The sequence below is a fragment of the Suricata suricatta genome, chromosome 1 (genome assembly GCF_006229205.1).
Source record: "Suricata suricatta isolate VVHF042 chromosome 1, meerkat_22Aug2017_6uvM2_HiC, whole genome shotgun sequence".
Lineage (NCBI taxonomy): Eukaryota > Metazoa > Chordata > Mammalia > Carnivora > Herpestidae > Suricata > Suricata suricatta.
The window spans coordinates 19,147,067-19,170,516 of record NC_043700.1 but is presented as its reverse complement, the minus strand read 5'-3'; the positions used below and the strand labels follow the sequence as shown (position 1 = coordinate 19,170,516).

The window sequence follows — 23,450 nt, the reverse complement described above, 5'->3', positions numbered from 1 at the left end:
GGAGCGGACACCCACACAGAAAACCAGAAAGCGTCCACTGTTTTCCAGCTAAGGAGGGGGCTCAATCTACTTCCGCACAGGCCCGGAGCCTCCCGCTCACAGAGCAGAGCCAGGAAGCTCACAGCATGCCGGGATTTGTAGTTGTCCCTCTCGCGGCGGACGCGCGGGCGTTCAGAAACCAGCGTCCAGTTGGCCTTCTGGGATATGTAGTCTCTGGTTGTTCGTGTGGTCGGCGCCAGGCTAAAGGGCCCCGAGGTAACGCCACAGACCTCGGCGGTCACATGACTCCAGCCTAGAGCGCCGATCGCACTGCGGCTCCCGGCCGGGCGAATTCTCGCCCCCGCGCGGCCGTTGCCGAGGAGACGGCGCAGTCTCACGGCGCGTTGCCCCCTCTGCAGTCCCCCCGCCTCTCTTCTCCCACCACAATGAGATCGTAAGATGGCGGTGGCTGCGGCGGTTGGCGCCGAGTCGCTAAGGTAGAGAAGGCGGCCATTGGGCCCTAGGCAGCCAGGGAACTTGTGGGCACTCCCTGCTGCGGTCTCTGAGGGAGAACCCCGGCCGGTGGCGGGTCGCAGGGCCTGTCCGCTACTCCACCCTTGGCCGGAGGGCTGCTTCGTTTACAGGTAATGCTGCGCGTCCCCAGCCCTTGGCAACCGAGGGCAACGCGCGCAGGGGCGGGAGAGCAACGGCTCTGGGACACTTGACCCCGTAGGCCCTGGCCTCGGGCCCACGCCTTCTCTGCGTTCCTGGGGCTTCACGCCCCCTTCCGCGGGCCAAACGCCGCAATCTCCGGGTGAGCACGTAGGGACGCGTTAGCGACTTGCAGAGCCCTCTTGTTGCCGCCGCGCGTCTCTCGTTTTCTGGCTCCAGAGCTGAGGCCGCCCTGCGTCTCGCGTGCGACAGGAACGTCCCTTGCCAGTGGAGGAATCGGAGCGGGGGCTGTGGTTTGGTTGCCAGGGACAGGGCTCGACTTCTCCACAGCAAGGGGCCTCAGTGGCCTTAGTGTACGTGACTGCACCCCCTCCCACCCCGCTCCCTAATTCCATTGTGTGGGGCGCTCGGTGTCCAGAACTTGGGGTGCAGGAGGTCGGGTGAGGAGCGACGCGACGCCTTTTTCGGGCCGGGAGTTTTGAGCAGCGGATTTTTGCTGTCTCGGGTATTCTTGGAGCAAAAAGGCTGGGGGTGGGGCGGGTGGCTTCCCTGACTTTGGCGAAGAGGTGGTTTATACTTGCGAGAGGAGGGTTAAGTTAGCAGCTCTTCCCCCTCCCCTCCCACTGCCCGCGTTTGTTTTCACGTCCGCCTAAGATGGGGGAAAACTAAATGCCAAGTGGGATTCGGGAAACATTGCTCGCTTTGCAGAAATGGCGTTTGGGGATTGGATAGGAGGCCCTGCTAGGGAGGCGGGTCATCCAAACTTTTCATCCTTCGGCCGACTCAGGAGCTGGCCTTGTCTGGTTTTTTCTTTCTTCTTTCTTTATTTTTTCTCCTTCTTTGACCGGTGTGAGGTCTGTGTCGTGTGCCCTATGCGTAACGGATCGTAATTTGGCGCTCGAAGAAGCGGGCTTTCTGGGCGCCCCTGTCACCCCCGCCCCATAACTGCTTTCCAGACTCCGCCTTCTGGTATTCTCTGGTTACGGGAGTGGGTGTTAGCGAGCCGCGGGTGCACCTGCTCTTTTCCTTCCCTATCACCTTCCTGGTGAGAGTCCTGGAAACCATTATAATACTGAGTTTTTGAACAGAAGGTAAACGTGTGTTTGTATAGTGACAAGGTTATTTTGTTTTAAGTAGCGCGCTCTCAAGTAAACCTTTTTTCCTCATTGGAAATACAAAGCTCTAGCATAGTTTCAATGGCAGAAAGTTAATGACTTGATTTTGGGATGGACCTTTACATGAAAATTAGGGTTAGCCATTTTCATTATGTACTAAAGTAGATACTGATGTATCACGTTGTTTGGAAGATGTAAACATTAAGCATATCATAGTTTCCCAAAGGTTATAAGGTAACGCGTCTAGAATATTGATAAATTGGATTTTTCCTTTTCTGTTCATTTTTCTAAACATATTTTAGGCCGTAAATATAGTATTTGTTATTCTGTACTTTGTAGCGTAACTAAAGAATTTACTAAAGTGACTTTTTTTTTTTTTTAAATCACAAGCAGGCAACAGCTTTGGAGTGTGAAGCAGAGAAGGAGCCGTTTCTGAGCTGTAAAACTAGTTTTTAAACAGGTAATTTGACGTCATCATATAGGTTATTGTCCTTTGTGGTATAGTTGAAGACTTTATGGCGGAGACCGCTGTCAACATACCAGTGCACGGTGAGGTTCCTGTCTGCTTAGTAAACAGGCATTCTGGGTTTGCCGCCTTGTTTGTCTTGCTTTTTGGCATGCCACTTTGGTCTGCCTTCATACGTTTGCTAGAAAAGAGCCATGTTATTCCCAATTGTTAAATACTAGAATAGTTTTAAGCACTACATTTTGAAATATCTTTGTCTTCACAGAATTTCTTCAGCCCCTTTGAGTTTTTCTTATAACAGCTATTGGATAGCCTCTCTTTCCAAATCCACTTAATCATAAGTCATTATTAACTTTTATTTGACTTTTTATTTTTTATTCACAAACTCCTCTACTTTTTTGAGCTTATGATATACACTCTTGACTGAAATTTTGCTTTTTTTCTTTGTTTTAGGGGTCTAAGAGTACTTTAAATGTTAGTTTCTGTGTTCAGTGCATTGTCAAATGCTAGTTATTTGAAGATGTTCTCTGGCCAGCAAAAAAAAAAAAAAAGTCAGTGAAAGTTCACCGAGGGAAAGTTAAGTAATTGTTTGCTAGGACAATTTAGAAATTAAATGACTAAAGGATGAGGGTCAGAAGAAATTTTTGTTAGCATTTTAGAAATAATTGCTTCTTTTAAGAAAAATGTCAGAGCCTGAATTTAATTCCATTGTTAAAACCCATTTTCAAAATATTATATATCTTTGCTTTCTAGGAAAGCAGGTAAATCCTTAGTTCTCTTATGATCTAAGCCAACCACAGTGAGAAAATACAGATTGGCAGTTGATTTCTATCTTCATTAGAATTCTCAGTATTTTTTTAATTGGAAAACTAATATAGGACAAGAAAAATTGAACTCAGGGAAGGTCAGATGTGTATGTGTATTCTTTAATATTAGAATGATATAGTAGGCATTTAGTAAAAAAGAATTATAAGACTAGTTGAAAAATAATTTTTTAAAAACATATCAGGGAAGATGGATGCGATGGAATAAAAATGTAGGGCAATTGTGTTAACTGATGTTAGCAGACCTTTGGTTTTCTCATTAAAGGACTGGCCTGTTTGTAAAGGAGGCAAGTGTATTTGACACTTGGGAAAAATAGAACGAATTTGGAATCATCGTACTGGGGAAATAGAAAGGACTTGGAATAATCGTACGGGGGAATTCATTAAGAAGCCAACAGAGTACATAGCAATACATTCATCTTACAGATTTAATTGGATGCCTACAGTGTGTGACTTAGTGACTGAAGTGCTGGAGACATGGCAGTGAGCAACAGAAAAGTTGCCTTATCTCATGAAGTCAACCTACATTTTGAAAGTGTGTGTTTGTACGGTGTCATATTGTATATCTTAGGAGTGGATGTAGCCGAAGCCATTTTATAACTTCCCTGCTGTCGGACAGTTTGTGAGTACAAGCAGAGAGAGCGGGTACTGGGATATGTCACTAATTGATAGAATGAGCAAGTAGGTGAGGAAGTGCAGAGATCCTTTTGGCAGTTTTGCAATGGCTCAGTGGGGTTTGTGTTTGGGTTGAGTAAGGAAGCAAGGGATTGATGGATTCTTAGCAGAGTGACCAAGGGACTGGAAGTTTGCAGCAGGGTTAAGAGCAGGGTCAGCAAGAATGGGCAAGTGAGAGAAGGAGAAAGCAAGGACTCAGGATCAGAAGGAGGGATTTCAGAACTTGAGGATCTGAAAAAGGTATTGGAATAGAGGAGAGGACATGGACATTAGATCTCAAGCCACAGTCTTAGAAAAATCAGGGGAGCAGGAAATGAGGTGGAGAGTAAAACTGTGAACCAGTTGTTACCCAGAAAAGTGCAAGATTGTCATGAGGAGGACAGTAGGAATTGGTGCCCAAGATAGGCAGAGTCATAGTTTAGTTGACTTAATTTGTTCCAAAGAGGAAGGGTCAGCTAACTCTTACTAGTTAAATAAGAGTGGTCTGTAAATGTGATCCTTTCCTCATGAATCTGGAAGACCTGGAAGAATAGTACTCCTTTCGGAAAAGATTCCTACGGAAATAGTGATTTTAGAGGGACTTGGGATTTCGTTGAAGCAGCAGAAGTAGGAGGAATGTTTGGGAGGAGAGGAAGGGTGTAGGGAGTTTGTAATGGCCCAGTGCAAGGGGATGACAGGATGAGCTCTTACCAGTGAGTATGGAGTTGGCGGTGAACTGATTCCAGGCTGATGGTGGTAGCAGGGCCTACAGATTTATTTGGGTCTTAGAAGTAATCCTTGACAAGGAAGTGATAGATCTTGAATATAAATTGTAGGGAGGGAGAGGTCTGAGCAAGCAGAATTTAATTGACCTCCGTGTCCTCACTTCACTGAGCAACGGTATATTTTGTTGATGTAAAGTGTTCTGTGCAACAACTATACCGTATGATAGACTTGATGCTGTACCCAGCACAGAGTGAGGTCTGTCGTGAGTTTTCGTTGTTTCAGATTGTTATATTTTGTTGTAGTCTTTTCATCCCCTTCCCCTCAATATCTTAACCGTCTTTGTTTTTTAATTTGAGGAGGGTAGTTACAGAGATATCGTAAGTTCTAGAAAATTACTGAAATTTTAAGAAAGTCTCAAATCAAATCGAAAGTGCTATGGAAAAGATCTTGTGTGATTTTTTTTTTCTTTTTTTAGGTACTTGACCATCTTAAGTACAGAGAAGAAATTGAGAAGTTCTTCAAGTGAAACTGACTAAACAACACATGATACCAAATATTTAATGCATTTTCTTCTCAGTTTCCATTAAACGTGCTTAGTTCATTTGGACACTGTATGAAGACTTTCAAAACAGTGTACCAGGTATTTTTATAATTAATAAAAGAAATACCCCAAATAATGCAACCATTAGAAATCTTGTACACATATATAAAGTACCATTTTTGGTTATTTTGTGACTCCAAGTAAATATTCAGAAAAAATGTACTTTGTATATTTCTAAAACCTTTAATTACAGTTTTCCAGAAGGTATTTCCATAGATGGTTAGGAGTAATCAAATGCCATGTCAGAGATGATACCTGAATTCCAAGATTATAGAAAAATAATTTTTTTTCTTTAGTTGATTAGTTTCTTCTTTATATTCTTTCAAAGGTTAACCTTAGGTCAGTTATAGGTATTTATATGGTAATACTATAATTCTATATATATGTATATATGAATAATTTTGAATAGTAAGAATTGTGCAACAGGATTTTCTTCAAAAAGATCACTGAAAGTTTGTAAATTGTCCTAGTATTTTTGCATTTTATATCTTTGCAAGATAAGGGAGCCAAATAAGCTCAATATAGTTAAAATGAAACTAGCAAAAATAACCAAAATGTCAAAAAAAGCTAAATGAAACTTTTTACTAGTTGCAGCTTAGTTTAGTAGGTCATAGGATGGGTAGAAGTGCTTGTTTAAAGTAGAAGAATTTTACTTTTATTCCTGTTCTTCCCATACCATCATCCATCATATGCACTGATTGTTTCCCAGTGGCTTCTTCCCCTTTTCCATTTTATGGTCTTTCTCTTAAATCTGCCCGGCAAAATCCCCGCCTCAGATGGGTTCAGTGGAGTACTTACACCAAGGCTGATACCAGAGCGCCGCTGGGAAAACACTCACACTGCAGGCTGGTGGGGTCAGTGAGTGGGGCCTGCCGTCACCTGAGTCCCTGGTGCCGCCCGCAGCCCTTCTCCCTGATTCTCCTCCAACCACTCAGACGCTGAGGGTCAGGCCTTTCTGCTTCACATCGCTCACAGACGGCCTCCTTTTCCTACAAACAGATCTACTAACCAGCCTCTGTCTCCTTCCCTCCTTTTCCTCTTGTTTCAGTAAAAGAAGTGTTTCTCTGTCTGTTTTAAGCTAATCATTTTTCTTACACCTCGAGTCCCAGTTACGCCTGCTTTTTCAGAGACAACACACTGTGTCCTTTCTTCTCTGCATTTTCAGTATCTTCCTCTACTAGTCCTTGCCCAACAAATTTTAAACATGCTTTTAACAAAACTTTCTTCATGCCCATATCTGCCTGCTTCCGTTTGTAGACTAATTTCCTTGAAAAAATTACCTAATGGCCTCTTTTATCCTTGTCTCTTCCCAGCAACAGATGCATTCCATATATGGGATTGACCCTCACTGCCCTGCTGGAATTGCTCATTCCGAGGTCATCTGTAACCTCCTTGTTGCTAAATTCAAGTGGTTACTTCTCAAGCACTTTTTTTATGTGACAAAGTAATATTTGGCATTCTTACCAATACTCTCCTTCTTTGTACACTTTGCCCTTTGCTAAGACACTCTCCTCATTTCCATCTTTTTTTTTTTTAATGTTTTTAAAAATTTACTTTTGAGAAACAGAGACAGTGCGAGCAGGGGCGGGGCAGAGAGAGAAGGAGATACAGAATCCGAAGCAGGTTCCAGGCTCTGAGCTAGCTGTTAGCACAGAGCCCAACGCGAGGCTCGAACCCACGAACTGTGAGATCATGATCTGAGCCGAAGCTGGATGCTTAACTGACTGAGCCACCCAGGCGCCCTCCCCACCCTGTTCTGTCTTTTTATACCTTCTCAGTGTTCTTTTCCTCTCTTTTAAATATCAGTGTCCCTCCAGATTCAGTTTTACTCTCTTCGTTGTCATCCGCTCTCCCATCCTTCGGTTTCACTTCAAGTACTTTTCTGAATAGATGACTTACAGGTGTCTCTCCAGCCTAGGTTTCATCTCACCGAGCACTGCTAGAACTGTATTTATCATCTTCTCACCAAAACCTGTTCTTTTTCTCATCACTGTAAACGTATCATCATACACCCAGTTGTTCAAACTAGAAACCTGGAACTCAGCCCGTAAGAGCTTTCGTACTGCCTCATGGTCCACGTCATGATGGTCACCAAGTCCTGTTGATTGTGTCGTTGGAAGCTTACTCAAGTGGTCTTGTCTCTATACCTATTTTGATATTTAGAAGTCTTTCCATTTCCTAGTTTAAAATAATAATAAAAATATATAAACAATAACAGTGTGTCTATGGAACAAAATTTAGAACGCAGGCATCTATTTCTAAAAATGACTGATGTGGTTAGAGAAGTTAGCATGAAGAAAAGGAAGACACTTGCCTGTAATTTCTACATTTTATAGCAAAAGACACCATCTCAGAAAAATCGGCTGTTAATGAGAATTGATTTACATTTGTTTAGCATCATAGTAATATTTGTATAGGAGTGTGCCTTTTACATACATTTGGAATCATTATTATTAAGTTACTAAATATTCTTTCCTCATATGAGTATTTATCTCATCACAGTATAACTGTAGACATTTATTTAGTAAATGGTCTTTTAAAAGATTCAAAAAGTATTTGACCTATTTTTCCCAAACTGATTTTAATATATAGTTTTTAAATTGTTTTAGAAGCTTAGTAGTGTTCAAAGTCATTTAGCCTACAAATAGACCCTTAGAAGAAGCTTTTTAGGAGGAATTCATCATAATAGAAAAAACATGTAGAACATTATCTTTTCAGATAGATTTTTAATTTATCTTTAAATAAACTTTATTACTGTACTATTAGAAAGCATACACTATTCTAGGAAAACATATGTAAGTTTTTACTTAAAAACGTTAATAACTTTCTATTGTAATTAAAATTTTATAGTTAGCTTCTAGTATTTTTAAAGATGGTATTACCTCTACTGCATATGTAGTTTTTGGAGCTCTTTAATGTTATAAGTTATATTGGTACATTTAGGAAAAAACAGTAGCAAAATGTTTCATTTTATTGTCAGTTCACTGAACATACCTCTCTGGTATCATTTATTTTGTAAAGTTTTTAAGTATATTTCTAGCATAAAAAACAATGCAAAGTATTGTAGAAAATGTATGGGAAGAGAGGAAAAAATGATGACATTCCTACCCCCACAACCAACAATTGCTTTTGTGTAAGCACTTCAGTATGTATCCTTAGTCTTTTAAAATCGATACGCAGTTTTTGCATATTGTTTGTTTTCCTCCTTTATACTGAGGTCATAAACACGGGCAATATCTTTCAGCCTTCATAATTATATGGTTGAAGGCTACTCTTGCCTAATAGCATCCAGCCTGTTGTTTAGCATTTAGTTTGTTTTCAGTTTATCACAATGATAGCATAAGAAACAATTTCCTGCATTATAGCCTCCCTCCCCCCACATTTAAGTTTATTTTCTTACAGTAGCTGTGGTCAGAACTCAGTTTTAGTTCTTGATACAGTATTGCCAAAATGCATACCAGAAAGGTTATGCCGGTTTACCCTGTAACCATAGTGACTGAGCGTTCCAGTTTCCCTTTGCTGTCATCAGGATTAGGAAATATGTGTAAGGCAGCAAATTTAATAGTCTCTTATTTTAATTTGCAGCTAGACTTTATGATTAATATTTTCATCATTCTCTCTTTACTGACTTCTTAATAAATGGCCTGGTTATATTTGTTTTTCTTGGGATTTTTTATTTAATGTTTTTATTTTGTTTTTTTCCCCATAAATTATATAGTAAAGATACTGATTTTACTTCATATTTAACTCAGATTTTATCCCCAGCTTGTCAGTTACTACTTATTCTCTGTAAATTTAGGATTTATGTTTATGTGAATAAAATCTGTTCAGCTTTTTCTCTTTTATTTCTGCAGTCCATATTTGTAAGAACTCAATTTTCAAAGCCCATCTGTTTTCTTCCTTGTCTGTCTGATTTCTTTTTAGTCTTCCTGATCTATTTTTTTTAATGTTTTTATTTATTTTTGAAAGAGAGACAGCGTGAGCAGGGGAGGGTCAGAAAGAGAGGGAGGTAAGGAATCCGAAGCAGGCTCCAGGCTCTGAGCTAGCTGTTAGCATAGAGCCTGACGCGGGGCTCGAACCCACGAACCGTGAGATCATGATCTGAGCCGAAGCTGGACGCTTAACCGACTGAGCCACCCAGGTGCCCCCTGATCTATTTTTAATCTTCTTGGATACTACTTTGGTGTTGTGGTATAAGGCAGTCTTTTTCACTTGTGAGAGAATTAAACTCTAAGGCATCCATTGTTCACTGAGGATTAATTTTTCTTCTGTCTCTGGACTGGTACTGAGTAAGTACCATCCTTGGGAGAATTGAGAAAATGGTCACTTCAGTCATTTTCCTGTGTTTTGTGTTTGAGATGAAGATTCTTACCTAAGAAATGCTGTTAAATCTCTAAATAATCTTTTTCAAAAGTGTTAGTGAATTGTCCTGTCAATTGGATAATCCTACATCATCTTACATCATAGTATTTTTATGAAGATTGAATGATAAAATTCTCATAAAATACTTAGCATGCTGCTTATTATATAGTAAACAAAATAGATGTTAGCTATACTTTTCTTCATTACATTTTCTAATTGAGTATATTTCAGGATTTTGGTGTGGGGTGCTAATACTAGTTTACACATATAGGCACTCAGTATGGTTGACTATCTCTTGGGACTAGTTTTCTATTCTCCCAACTTCTATTGCCACTTTTATTTTTCAGATATTTGTTTTGTCAAATTCCAAGAAGAATCCCATTGGGAATTCATTAGACCTATATTTTATAAAAATGAGATGTTTATAATATTTGTCTTCCCATTAGGGAAGATACTTATTTTGTACTTACTACATTTTCTTTTCTTTTGTCTTCCAGAATTTACTGGTACTCCTTTACATAGGGTGAAATTACATTATTCCTGGGTGTTTTCTTTTAGGTCACTGTTAATAAGTGGCATCATTTTTTTCTAGGATATTTCCTACGTGTTTGTTGGCGATAATTTGAAATTCTTTAGGTTTTCTATAATGCATATTTTTAAGAACACCACCTTTTTTGTTTTCAGTGTTAATATTTGTTTCATAATTTTCCTTTTTTTTTTAACATTTATTTTTGAGAGAGAGCATGCACACGTGCACACATGAGCTGAGTAGGGGCAGAGAGAGAGAGAGAGAGAGAGAGAGAGAGAGAATATCCTAAGCAGGTTCCTCGCTGTCAGCATACAGCCTGGTGCCGTGAGCTCATGACCTGAGCCGAAATCAAGAGTTAGACGTTTAACTGACTGAGCCACCCAGGCATCCCTCATATTTTTCATTTTGTAGAGCTTTGAAAACAATGCTAAATAACTGAGATGTGTCATTCTTGTTTTGGTCTTTATTCTTATAGGGATGTCCTTCATGTCTTATTTTAATATTGTTGGCTGTTGGTTTAAGATATAATACATCTTTCACCTCCTTAGAACATTGTTAAAGTAGGGCACCTCAGTGGCTCAGTTGGTTAATGTCCAACTCTTGATTCTGGTTCAGGTCATGATCTCATAGTCTGAGGGATCAAGCTTTGCATCAGGCTCCATGCTGATAGTGTGGAACCTGCTTGGGATTCTTTCTCCCTCTCTGCCCCTCCCCGACTCATACTCTCAAGATAAATAAAAATAAAACACTAAGAAATTATTTTAAAAAATTATTAAAGTAATATGTGCTCATTGAAAAAAACCCACAAACAGTATAATATATACAATTATAAGCAAGTGTCACTTTATTTGTACTTTAAAAAGATTATTTTTAATGTTTATTTATTTTTGAAAGAGAGAGAGACAGTGCATGAGTGGAGGAGGGCCAAAGAGAGAGGGACACACGGAGTGTGAAGCAGACTCCAGGCTCTGTGCCCGGAGCTAACACAGAGCCTGCAGTGGGGCTTGAACTCCCAAAGTTGTGAGATCATGACCTGAGCCGAAGTCAGATGCTTAACTAACTGAGCCTACCCAGGCACCCCTGTGTTTGTACTTTTTAAGGTTTTTCCAAATTAAGTGTTAAGTTTTATGACTACATTTTGAGATGATAAAATTTAATCTTTCTGTAATCTTTTAATACATTATTATAGTAGATATTCTAGCAATAAAACATTTATGAGATAATTCCTTCTTCTAATGGATGATAATCCTTTTACTATTTTGCTCCAGTGAATGGGCTAAGTTAGGATCTTACAGTTGAAGTAGCTTGGGTTTGTATTCCTGTTTGACATTTTTAGTTGCATAATCTTGCTGAAATCATCTCCTTTGAATGTTAGCGTTATTATTTGTGAAATGAGAAACATAATAGGACCCTACTGTTTAATGCCTTTCTCTGCCCCTTAAATTCTAAATAAAATTATATGCCCATCTCTTTTACTCAGTCCTTCTCCAACATACAAGTTCCACACTTGGTGGAAAGCCAGAGTCCTTGACAAGGTTATATAGAAATCTTATTTTCTACTGATTCATCTCTGCTGCTGCTTACCATTGTTCTTTGTTTCTCATCTCTTTGACCCAGGTATGAAGTTCAGTATCTTCTTTGATATTCACAAAATCCTCAATTTTTTTTTTCCAGTGGGGAAGATTTGTGACTTTGGTAGACTATTCAAGGTTTAGGGGGAACTAAGGTAGTAGAAATATAATTTGAAGTCAAGCAGTAGGCATCACTGTTCTTAAATGTTTTAAGCCATCATATTCTGGACTTTTATTGGCCATTCACCCACCTAGGCCTGCTTCTCTCCCTGCCCTCTCTTTATCTTGCTTACCTTTACATTCCTATTAAAACCAAACCTTTCTCCATGTTTCATGCAGAGCCCGTCTAACCTCTTTGAAACTTTGACACAAAAGGAATACCCAGGTCTGTGAGAGTGTTAGGTTTTTTTGTTTTTTCCTTTCTTTTCTTTTTTTTTTTTTTAAAGAGTAAAGGATTTGAGCAAACATTTATTCTAATGTTTATTTTGGGGAAAGAGAAACAGAATCTGAAGCAGGCTCCAGACTCTGAGCTGTCAGCATAGAACCCAACATAGGGCTTGAACCCATGAACCATAAGATCATGACCTGAGCTGAAGTCAGATGCTTAACCAGTGGAGCCACCCAGGACCCCCAGTTCTTTTTCTAAGAGCAGTTTTGGTTCTAGCCTTTAATAACTTTTTCCTACCTCATTGCTCTATTTTTTTAGGACTGTGTTCAATTAATTAATTATAAAATAGCCTGAAAGCATGCAGGCCAGGATGCATGGTGCATATTTTGAGGTTTTCCTTCCCCTTCCCATCACCACAACTACTTAACTCATGTTAATTGTAATAGGTGCCTGGCAGCTAAATCAATTTGTCTATGGTATGTGATTGACAGTACCTCTTTCTCTTTTATAAGATCAATTTGTTTAGCTTCTTTTATATCACTAAGCTTCCTGGAATGATTTAAAAAATTAGAGTTCATTTTTATGTGTTAAAAATGTTAGTTTTCACTTGTTTTGCAGGAAGTTAATTGGTAAAGCCAGGATGGCTACAGGAGGAGGTCCTTTTGAAGATGGCATGAATGATCAGGAGTTAGCAAACTGGAGCCCTGAAGGTGTGGATGACCGACTCAACAATATGGTATGATAACTTCTCACTGATGGTGTATCGTTAACTACTGGTGTTAAAATGCAGCTTTCCCCTGCCTTAGCCACATCAAGCTCAACAGGACTCTTTGTGAACACAGTTGTTCCTTGCTGGCCAAGACATTAAATGACACTGAGCTATTTATTAGTTGAAGACATTAAAAAAATTTTTTTTAATGTTTATTTTTGAAGGGGAGAGAGACAGGCCACAAGCAGGGGAAGGGCAGAGAGAGAGAGGGAGACAGAATCCAAAGCAGACTCCAGGCTCCAAACTGTCAGCACAGAGCCCCGACTCCACTTTTGAACTTACAAGCCGTGAGATCATGGAGCTGAGCCGAAGTCCGATGCTTAACCAACTGAGCCATCCAGCCACCCCTTGTTGAAGACCTTTCTTTTGTATTTAACAGATACCAACTCTAATTAGCTTAAGCCAAAAATATTTATTATAAGGATATACATGTATTTTATGGAAAACCACTGAAACAAATTTGAGGCCTATATAGCTGGGGTTTAGGAAGAGAACTAGAAAAAGGAACTAGAAAGTTGTCAAGAATTGCTTTTTCATTACCCTGATTTTTGCTTCTGAGTGCCTTTGTACTTTCTTTTTGCAGACCAGTTTTGTGGCTCATATGGTGTACTGTGGTTGCCCCTTCATTCTAAAGTTTTCAGTTATGGCTACAATTATGTAGTGACTAGTTATCTTTTAGTTGCAATTTGAAATTTTAAAGTATGATTGTCCCAATTTGGATTAGATCTGCATCTCTTTTCCAGTCATCTATGGCCAGGAAGGGGTAGGAGAAGTAGAAGAACAGGTTGGCAGGAAGACCCACACGTGAATTGGGGTGAAGAGACAGTTCGTAGAGAAGGGAGTTGTGTTATAAATGAGAACATCCTGTAAAGGTTTACTGTAGTAAAACTAGACCGTTCTGGTATGACTAAGGTAGGAATTTATATACCTTTTTGTTGAATGACTTAGGTTATATGGGTATAACTAAATAAAAATGTTTTCCCATTAAAATATGAATCATTTTTGTCATTTCATGGAAGACCTTATCATGTAGTACATTGTTGCCTATAAAACGTAATAGTAAACTTATTGCTTACTATGTGCTAGGCACTGTGCTACATGTTATATGAATATCATTTTTAATCATGTTTTAAAGGGGACACTTAAATTTTAGAGATTAGGAAACCAAGAGTACGGGAAGTGAAATTGCTTTGGGTCATACAGTGGAGTGTTTGTTCAGATAACAGTAATTACTTTATTTATTTTTTAAGTTTAATTATTTGAGAGAGGGAGAGAGCATGGGAACAGGGAGGGGCAGAAAGAGAAGAAGAGAATTCCAAGCACATTCTCTGCTGTTAGCACGGAGCCTGATGTGAGGCTCGAACTCCTGAACCTTGAGATCATGACCTGGAATGAAATTAATAGTTAGATGCTTAACTGACTGAGCCACATTCAGGTTCCCCAACAATAATTACTTTTAGAATCCAGGTTGATTCCAGATCTGTCTTATCATACACATTGATTTTAAAGGAGGTCAGTAAAGGTATGTATAATTTATTTCACTATCCAATTTACAAATAGTAGGGAACCAATTTTAAAAATGGTTTTGAAAGTATTCAGACTGACTCTAGGGTTAGAGTTTAGGTACTTATGTTTGTTAAAGATTTATAATAGGAAAGTAAACTTTTTTTTTTAAGTGAGGAACTAAAAAAGGAATTTGTTTATTGGGGGCAAGAGGATGCAGGCAATATAAAAAATGAAAAGCTTATCTGGTTTTCATGGACTTTACTTTCTCTGCTTCTCAAACGGGGGTTGCATTTTATGTGTACATTTTCTAAGGGTCCCACTCTGCTCATGGAATCCTTTATACAGGGGGGAGCTGCAGGGCAGACTCTGTGAGGGACTGTCAGGAGAACTCTCTTGGGGTGGGAGCTCTGCTCAGTGCTGCCTACTTCTTCCCCTTCTGCTTCATGTGAACCACAAAGTAGTCATTGCATGCGCTGTAAGCCTGGCGATGAGTGAGAAGCAGCTCTGGAAACCCACTTTGCCGTCCTGGCACTGGTCCAGGTCCTTCATTATTTTGTCCACAGCCAAAGGGTCTTTTTGATTTTCCAAAAATCCAGGGAACTCCTTTTCCATGAGTACCCTCAGGTCCTCCTTCGTTAAATAGCCTTTGTCCCCAGCAAACTTGTGGAATGTGAACATCATCGTTTCCATGGCGTGTTCCATTTGAGACGGCATCTTGGTGAGGTCTGTTGAAGGCATCTTGGTGAGGTCTGTTGAAACCTTGGCCGGAGGCGCGACAGGGACACTGGGTCGGTTGGGACCAGCGGCCAGGGGAGGCTGGAGGAGCCTGGGCAGGTTTCCCGGGCCACTCACCCCCACCCCTTCACCGCCCTCCCCTTCCTGTCCGTCTGTCCCCCCCGTACCCCACGCCCCGCGCAGGCACAGGAGGCGGTGCTGCATAGCCTCACGCCCGGCCGAAAGTAAACTTTTTAAAAATTTTTTAAAAATGTTTTTATTTATTTTTTGAGAGAGAGAGACACACACACACAGAATCTGAAGACAGGCTCTGGGCTCTGAGCTAGCTGTCTGCACAGAGCCCGACGCGGGGCTTGAACCCACGAACCGTGAGATCTTGACCTGAGCCGAAGTCGGACACGTAACTGACTGAGCCACCCAGGCACCCCAGTAAACTTTTTCTGAAGGATAGTCTATGAAACTTAGGCTAGATGTCTTGGGGAAATGCATTAGTAGAAGTAAATAATGGTTTCTAAGTCTTTATGTGAAAAGTGTTTTGTTATTTTTTAAGACTGACCAAAGTTTTTTAAGCATATCAAATTACTTTCCTGGTTTGATAGAGGCCAGATTAACTTTTCCATTTACTTTTTTAAAGGATTGGGGTGGCCAACAGAAGAAAGCAAATAGATCATCAGAAAAGAATAAGAAAAAGTTTGGTGTAGAAAGTGATAAAAGGGTAACTAATGATATTTCTCCGGAGTCGTCGCCAGGAGTTGGAAGACGAAGAACAAAGACTGCACATACGTTTCCACATAGTAGATACATGACTCAGATGTCTGCTCCTGAGCAGGCGGAATTAGAGAAACTCAAACAGCGGATAAACTTCAGTGATTTAGATCAGGTTTGTGAGTCATTTTAAAAATCCGGTTATAACTATGAGAAATACTTAGAATGGGTCAAATAGTCAGAAGTGAGCTGTTTATTTCTTTTTTCTTAGTTTCTGTGGATATAGAAAGACTTTTAATTAGTGGTGTTGGTATTAGGTTCTTTGGAGGGCAAGGAAGACTTATTTCTGAACTTGCTGAGGACAAGTGTTTTGTGAATTTATTACCTACACTCTGTGACTAATATGAATAATTTCATTATGGAACTAAATTTTGCATGTTAGTAACTGAATAAGATTGCAAAAGGGAAGATCCAGTTTATCACTGGCTAAGGGAATGGTCTACATTACCTCAAGTTTAAAATAAAACTGGTTGGTCTTACAATTACTGAAATGAAATTTGGAACTAAAAGCAAAGAGATGATAATGAACTCTTAACAGATATTTAACTGTCACATCTGTGCTTTAGAGAAACTAACAGTTTACCAAATATACATAAAGGTACATTCAAGTCTGGGATGGTGGTGGTGGTGGTATCGTTTGGTCATCTATATACTAAATTTTGAACACTTGCTATATAGCAGTTACTGATCTGAGTACTTTTTTAGACAGTGCTTCAGACGTATCTTTGGGCTGATGTTTATTATATTAATTAAATAATAGTCATTGGGGCCAAACCCCATACAGAATTCTGTGAATAAGTTTGATTAGCAGTGTGAGGTATAAATGTGAGTCATAGTCCCAGTACCTCATTTAGACTAATCTTGCTCATATTGATCAGTTGAATTAGGCCTGAGAAAATGAGGAATAGGACAAGTTAATTGAATTTTGATATTTTAGTAAAAGAATTTTATAGATTAGAATTTCTTTTGCATTTTAATACAAAGCTATTTACTTCCTGAATCGGTAGCTGATAGTGAGGTTGACTAAGAACATTGAAATATTTTGGAAAATAATTACTGAAAATTAATGTTTGTGGGGTTTGGTTTCTTTTTCATATGTAGAGAAGCATTGGAAGTGACTCTCAAGGTAGAGCAACAGCTGCTAACAATAAACGTCAGCTTGGTGAAAACCGAAAGCCCTTCAACTTTTTGCCTATGCAGATTAATACCAACAAGAGCAAAGAGCCTGCTCTAAGTCCTCCAAAGAGAGAAATGATTGGCTCAGCACAATGTAAAGAGTTGTTTGCCTCTGCTTTAAGTAATGACCTTCTGCAAAACTGTCAAGTCTCTGAAGAAGATGGAAGAGGAGAGCCTGCAATGGAGAGCAGCCAGGTGGTAAAATGCTGCTTCTGCTTTAGTTTCATAAACTTCAAAGTAGAAATACTGAGATTGAGTTTTATTGAGTTATGCACATAGGAATTTTAGTTGGGTACTGTGTGATTCTCCTCATTAATCTTTCACATTTATTCAATGTATAAATTTCTTTTTACCCATAATGATTGTAGAAATGCCGTATCTTGGTAAATTTAGGCTTCTCTTTACCCACCAAAGTCTGTGTTGCTAATTTTTGCTATAGGGGGGTTTGAAACAGTGTGATTAATAGACTGTTGTAAGAATTTTTTTAAATGGTGATATATTTCTTTTGAAAACTACTTTCAAAAGTATTTATAATAGTTATAAAAAATAGAAAAAATTTAATAATACTTTAAAGGCATGCAGTTCTGGAAGTAAATTTTTTCAAGTAATGTAAATTAAAACATTTTGAAATTCTTCAATTTCCAGTAATTGTTAGTATTGCCAGTTATGTTTTGATTAAATTCTAAATTTGATTCAGATGTTTTGCATATATCAATTCAAATGATAAAGTTAGAACTATCTTTAGTGTTTGTATTTGAAATAAAAATATGTAGAATGATTTGTAGTCAGTTTTGCATACTGTTTATTTTCATGCTTTTTTTTTTTTTCCTCCAAATGTTTTCCCTGCAGATTGTAAGCAGGCTTGTTCAGATTCGTGATTATATTACCAAAGCTAGTTCCATGCGGGAAGATCTTGTAGAGAAAAATGAAAGATCTGCTAATGTGGAGCGCCTTACTCATCTAATAGATCACCTTAAAGAACAAGAAAAGTCGTATATGAAATTTCTTCAAAAAATCCTTGTAAGTTTTGTAGCTTTTAAATAACGTATTGAGTTATTTTTATGGTACGTTAGTGTACATATGCTGATGACATTCTGATTCTACCCCAGAGGAGTTAATATATTTTCAAAAAATTGTGCCATCCATTATAACATTTTACTGCCCTTATTCATAGTTGTATGATTTATACCACTAAAATATTTCAGGCTAGAGAAAATGAGGAGGAGGATGTTCGGACTATAGATTCAGCTGTGGGATCTGGTTCTGTAGCTGAGAGCACATCGCTAAACATAGATGTGCGGTCTGAGGCTTCAGATGCCACGGTAAGCGGCTTTTTGGTAATTAAAAGTGCTGGAAATGAAGATTTAAACTTTCCCCCATTTTTCAAGATGACATTTTTTTATAGGCATTCCTTAATGAAAAGTATATTTCAGGGAAGAAACCCTCAAATTGTTAATGCTGTATATATTTTTTTAAACTTGAGAGTATAAAAGTTTTACTGATTAACATTAAACATTTTACTGGTTGATTTGAAAATATAATTTCTGATCTGCTTGCAGAAACATGGTTTTTCTATATGTTTCATTAAGCACAGCTTTACACATTTTAAGATGCATTGGGAAAGCTAAAATTCATCGTGGATATAGGAGTTGGAAGTACAGAGTACCATCATGAAGCGTATCGTCTGTCGGAAATGTCTCCAAGTTCTTGTGCCACTCAGGACTCATTTGAAGGCTGCTAGGATTTTTCCTTCCTAGGCTAGTTTTTGAACTGTAGTAAAACCAGATGATTGAAACAAATGAAATGGGACAGGGTAGCATTTACATTATGATTTATTCTTGTAACTGCAAAATGGAATTTATCAAAGTACTTTTTTTGGAAAAATAATCAGGAATTTGCAGAACTTGGAGGAAAACTTTGCAAAATGAACTAAGAAGGTAGTGGGCTTTGAAACGTATGTGCTTTTAAGTATTTTTATTTTAAAAGGTACACCTGTAACTGTGCATTAGTAAATTTGAAAACGTATTACAAGTAAAGCTTTTCTTATGAAAGGATAACCATGTGTGTCTCTCTTGTTTCTGAAATATGTTCCAAAATACCATTCAGCATGAGGAATTTGAGGGTTTGTTTCCTTTAAGTATCACCTGCATAATTTCTTACTGCATCCTTTCTCTTCCCTGCCCTTCCTAATTTGAAGAGGAAATTTGAATTTTTTTTACCTACATTATTTTCACCAGGAGATATTCTAGGGCTTGATCCAGACAATTGTTGAAAATAGATTCTGCTGGGGGGAAACTGTTTTTCTGTTTACAGTGGTGCTAGGAATAATTTTTTCCTCATATTTCATTTCAGATGAAATGGAAGAGTTGGGGAATGTGGGTAAAGGGATTTTCCTGGGGAGGAGTGGGAAACAGTATAGTTGATTATTCTAGTTTGTATATGCATATATAATGTTCACTGTGATGAGAATTTCTTTCATAAACATAAAATGACATTATGAAAGTTGATTAGTAACAGCAGAATAAATATTAAAAATGTGCTTTCGTTGTTGTATAGTTGGTTGGGAAATTGCCTAGGATATGATACTCGATTATAGTAAGCATTAGTCTAGTCTGCAGAAATTTAGAGTCTTAAGTGTATGACACTTGGGGGAGTGTGGGTTGATTTTTAAAGAGATGGACTGGTAAATTGTATTTATTCATAAGGCTGGCTTGTATGTTAAACAGGAGTTTGTGTTAAGAAATTAATATGTTACACTATTTAATAAAGGAAGCATCTTTTAGTCTGAGAATTCGGCCGTGCATTGAGGACAAACTAGGGAATTCAGCTTCACAAGAACAGGTTTCAGACATTGATGTTACCACAAGTCCAAAAGGGAAAGGTGACAGACCTCCTCAGAATGACAGGGAACTGAGGCCTGATAGGAAATATAGCCGAAAACATGGATTTTCCTCAAAGGTATATTTCACAATATTAATTTGGGAAGTCTCTAAATGAGCACCTCTTTTGTTCACATTTCCTCTTCCTTATTTGCCTTTCTCCTGTTGCTATTACTCTTAAGTATATAAGTTATTAACATGGCTAATTATACTATAAACTGCTTTGATAAAGTGTTGTCCCTTAGTGTTTTTATTCTTTTCTGCTCTTCGTGGATGTTATGTGACAGCTATATTTAATTTGCATTAACAAAGGCCTTGAAACTTAATACATTTTCTTTTTTTTTTTTTGCCATTGAGAACTCAGAATAGAACATTTTTAAACCTTAACCATTAATTGCTGTTTGTTTCTGATATTTATATTCATGGATGAACATAGTGCTTTTAAATTTTGTCTAAATTCCTATAATTATTCATTAAAGAAAAAGAAAATGGAGTAAGCTATAACCTTTCCTGTCTTTCCAAGAATGAAGTATTTTTATGGTGCCTTTTTTTTTTTTGGTTTATATTTTTGTTCTTGTTGGAAACTTACTCTTTTTTTTTTTTAAGAAAAATACTTCATAGTTTGAAAAAATGAAAAAAGTTAACTTAAAATGTTTTTGCTAGGTTTTTTCCCCCCCAGTGTTTGCTCTAAATGTTCTTGTAATTTTCTATGATAAGCAAAAAAAGTGCTGAGGAAAAGTTTAAAAACAACTGTTTTTGTAGTTCTACTTAAAACAAGTTTCAGTAAAAGAGCATTTATAAAATGCTTGCATCCATTTAGCAAGAGTAAAATACTATTTTAGTAATTGAGTATAGATTAGACTAATTTCTTATGTTTTATTAGTAGCTTATACTAACTAGGATTGGTCTTTATTTTCTTATGCACATTTTCTGGTTGTTTAAAAATGGCAAAACCTCTATTTTGGCAGTTGATTTTTTTTTCTATTTTTTCCTGGCTCCCAAAGTAATCTGAGGATTTAATTTGAAATTAGCTAGGATGATCTTTAACTTAAAGCGTTAGTCAAAAGGTGCCCCAGTATAACGGTAGAGTAAATTAAGTAATTTTTTTAAAAGAGTTTAAAAAATTTTTATCTTTTTTAGAGAGTGAGCACACATGTGTGGGGGAGAGGGGGCAGAGGGAGAGAGAGAATCTTAAGCAGGCTACTCAGGGAGCCTGATGTGGGGCTGGGTCCCATGACTGTGGGATCATGATCTGAGCTGAAATCAAGAGTTGGATGCTCAACCAACTGAGCCACCCTGGTGGCCCAGTAGCTGATTAATTTTAAAATTGGTACCACCAGAGAAGAGAATGCCTGAGACATAATAAATATCCTTTGAAACGTAACTGCTTTCTTAAGTCTTCTGAGTAGTGACAAAACTTAGGAATTGACATTTGTTATAGCATAGAATCTTCCAGTTTTTCTTTTTTTCCTGAAGTGGTAAATACTTACTTTTAAAACCATTTTTCTGGTTTTTAGTTCCTTTGAATAATGTCCTTGTAAGTGAATATTATTCTCTGTTGAACTCGGAGTTTATTCCAATTTGATTCTCTTTAATCTTTTGTTCTCAGGGTCATCCTAGGGTAGTTCTGTCAGTACTCTGTTCATAATATTTTATTAGAAAAAAAACCCTAATTCTCAGCAACAGACTTGGATTTTCCTCTGCTATGCAGAATTGTGTTCTCCCCACCTCACCTTGTCCTACGCTGTTAAAAGAGTAGCAAAAAAGTGGAGTTCTTAACTCCGAGAGCTTAAAGCAACCTTATAAGCTGCAGCTTGGTAGGAAATAGTTGATATTCTCCAGCTGCTAATAAGGACAGAATCCATTTTATGGAATAGTTTACAGACATGATGACACTTTGCATAATTTTTAACAAGAACCCTTCTACAAGTACCCATGCCTCACTGTTTGCCCGTACTTTTCTTTCCTGTGTACTCACCATCAGCTTTTAGAGACTTTATAAGCTGTTTAAAATCCTATCTGCTCCTTTGCTATCATTTTCATCATTTCTAGTTATTTCATGTAGGCTAACTTTGTCTTCCAAACAAGACTATGCTTCCTCTGACCACTGTGTCTTAGACTTTTGTATTTAAAACTATCTAAGCACATAATTTGGGGGCAGACAGTGTGGTGTGGAAAACACTCACCTAGATCTTCGGAACCTGACTTGCCCTGTGATGTTTCACATCAGAAAACTTGAACACATATTATGTGAAGTACTGTTCAGCTATAAAAATGTACATGGATCCATGAAGAATTATTGGAAGAACTTCAGTTGACTAGAGCAAAGACAGAATTTTCTGAAATTCAACCTGTTTGCAACTTTGGAGTTCATGCCTAAGTTATTTTTTTTTCCTGTAAACTAAAACTGTACTTGTTGAAGGTGACTTAGAAAGTTTGAAGAGTGAATATATTCTTTGCGTCCCTTTTGGATTCTCTTTTGGATACCATCCGCTTGGCATGTTTTAATCCTTACGTATTTTTATTTCCTTTTTCTCATCTTCCCTTTCTTTATTGTTTGACCATTACCCTATCTGCTTCCCTCAGCTTAGATTTCCTGGGATTTCATGTTCATGAAATCTGATCAGTCAATACAGGATAGAAAGAGCACTGTCCTGGCTTCTCTGATACATACATCAAATATTCCATCCACAGTCTTTCTATTTCCTTATTTGATTCTACTTTCTTCAGAGTATTTAACTCATTGCCGTGTACTTATTCACTTCTTAATTTTATTGCTTACCAAGTCCACAGTGCAAAAGTTATTCTTAATACTGATGAGTTCTACCTGGGAGGTAACGAGAAGAGATTTTTGCATAGTTACTAATGTCTCTGAGGAGGGAATCTCCGGAGCCACTTGTGTTTCCATAATTTCTACAGGAATCACATAAAGCGGATCAGTGCATTTTTACTTTGAAATGAAATTATTGAACTTTTACTCTCCTTAATGATTTTGGTAATGGAGGGGGGTGATTCATTTAAAATCTCCATAATTCCAACCAGAATTTGGTAGCAATGCAAGTTTAAAATTGACTAAATGTTTCTAAGGTAATAGAAATGTTCTATGTAAATATTAGGTAAAAATCATTAAACTTTTAAAATAACAAGACTTTTAAAAAGGCAAATCAATGATGAAAAATACCAGTATGGTATATATACATTTTATATGTAATTTGGCTTATTTGTTTTTTCTAAGTTGTATTTAAATTGGTCTCCTTGCTTAACTTTCAGTTTTTCTTGTTGGGTTACATTTCCGTGGTTTTAAGATTTAATATTTAAAATTTTGAAATTTCTTGTAAGTGGCACCTATTTAATCTTGTTCCTCCTCTACTTTTAGGCAAAATGGTTGCATTTGGGGAGAATTTAAAAGTATTTAATGTTCTCAGACTCTGCTAAATGAGCATATTTTAAAAGAAAACATAATAATGATATCTTTGATATGAAATATAAAGTATTCTGTCTTATTTTATGCTTATAAAATGAGATACAAGTAAATTAAACCCTTTCATTCATATCAAATAAAATAAAATGTTTCAAAAATTTCTGTCCTTGGTTAGGAAATAGTGGGTTTGCTTTTGTTTTATTAGTATTTTTTTATCGTCACTTCCAGAAGTGAGGCAGAATGTTTTTTAGCCTGACCTTCTTCAGGGGAATTTTTTTTAGGGCATTCACCTGGTACGATCTGTTCATTCTT

The 23,450-nt window shown here is 37.8% G+C and overlaps 2 protein-coding genes across 16 annotated transcripts in view; one reads left to right on the top strand and one right to left on the bottom strand.

Moving 5' to 3' along the window:
• Nucleotides 1-251: 251 nt before the first annotated feature.
• PCM1 (pericentriolar material 1) overlaps nucleotides 252-23,450 on the top strand; it is a 79,940-nt gene continuing 56,741 nt past the window's right edge. For 5 of the 15 annotated variants that reach the window (XM_029934970.1, XM_029934954.1, XM_029934961.1 and 2 more), the window contains exons 1-7: nucleotides 253-623; nucleotides 2,157-2,226; nucleotides 4,912-5,076; nucleotides 12,506-12,623; nucleotides 15,532-15,777; nucleotides 16,764-17,033; nucleotides 17,688-17,858. In XM_029934970.1, the coding sequence (XP_029790830.1) occupies nucleotides 12,528-12,623; nucleotides 15,532-15,777; nucleotides 16,764-17,033; nucleotides 17,688-17,858 (783 nt within the window). In that variant the 5' untranslated portion in view covers nucleotides 253-623; nucleotides 2,157-2,226; nucleotides 4,912-5,076; nucleotides 12,506-12,527. The other 10 variants (XM_029934937.1, XM_029934909.1, XM_029934930.1 and 7 more) reach the window with 5 other exon arrangements.
• LOC115288045 (protein S100-A10-like) lies at nucleotides 14,604-14,890 on the bottom strand. The gene has a single exon (XM_029934983.1). The coding sequence runs from the start codon at nucleotides 14,874-14,876 to the stop codon at nucleotides 14,604-14,606; it is 273 nt and encodes a 90-aa protein (XP_029790843.1). The 5' UTR covers nucleotides 14,877-14,890.

Coding starts and splice junctions, on each gene's coding strand:
- LOC115288045 (XM_029934983.1), bottom strand. CDS start 14,876: ATGCCGTCTCAAATGGAACACGCCATGGAAACGATGATGTTCACATTC.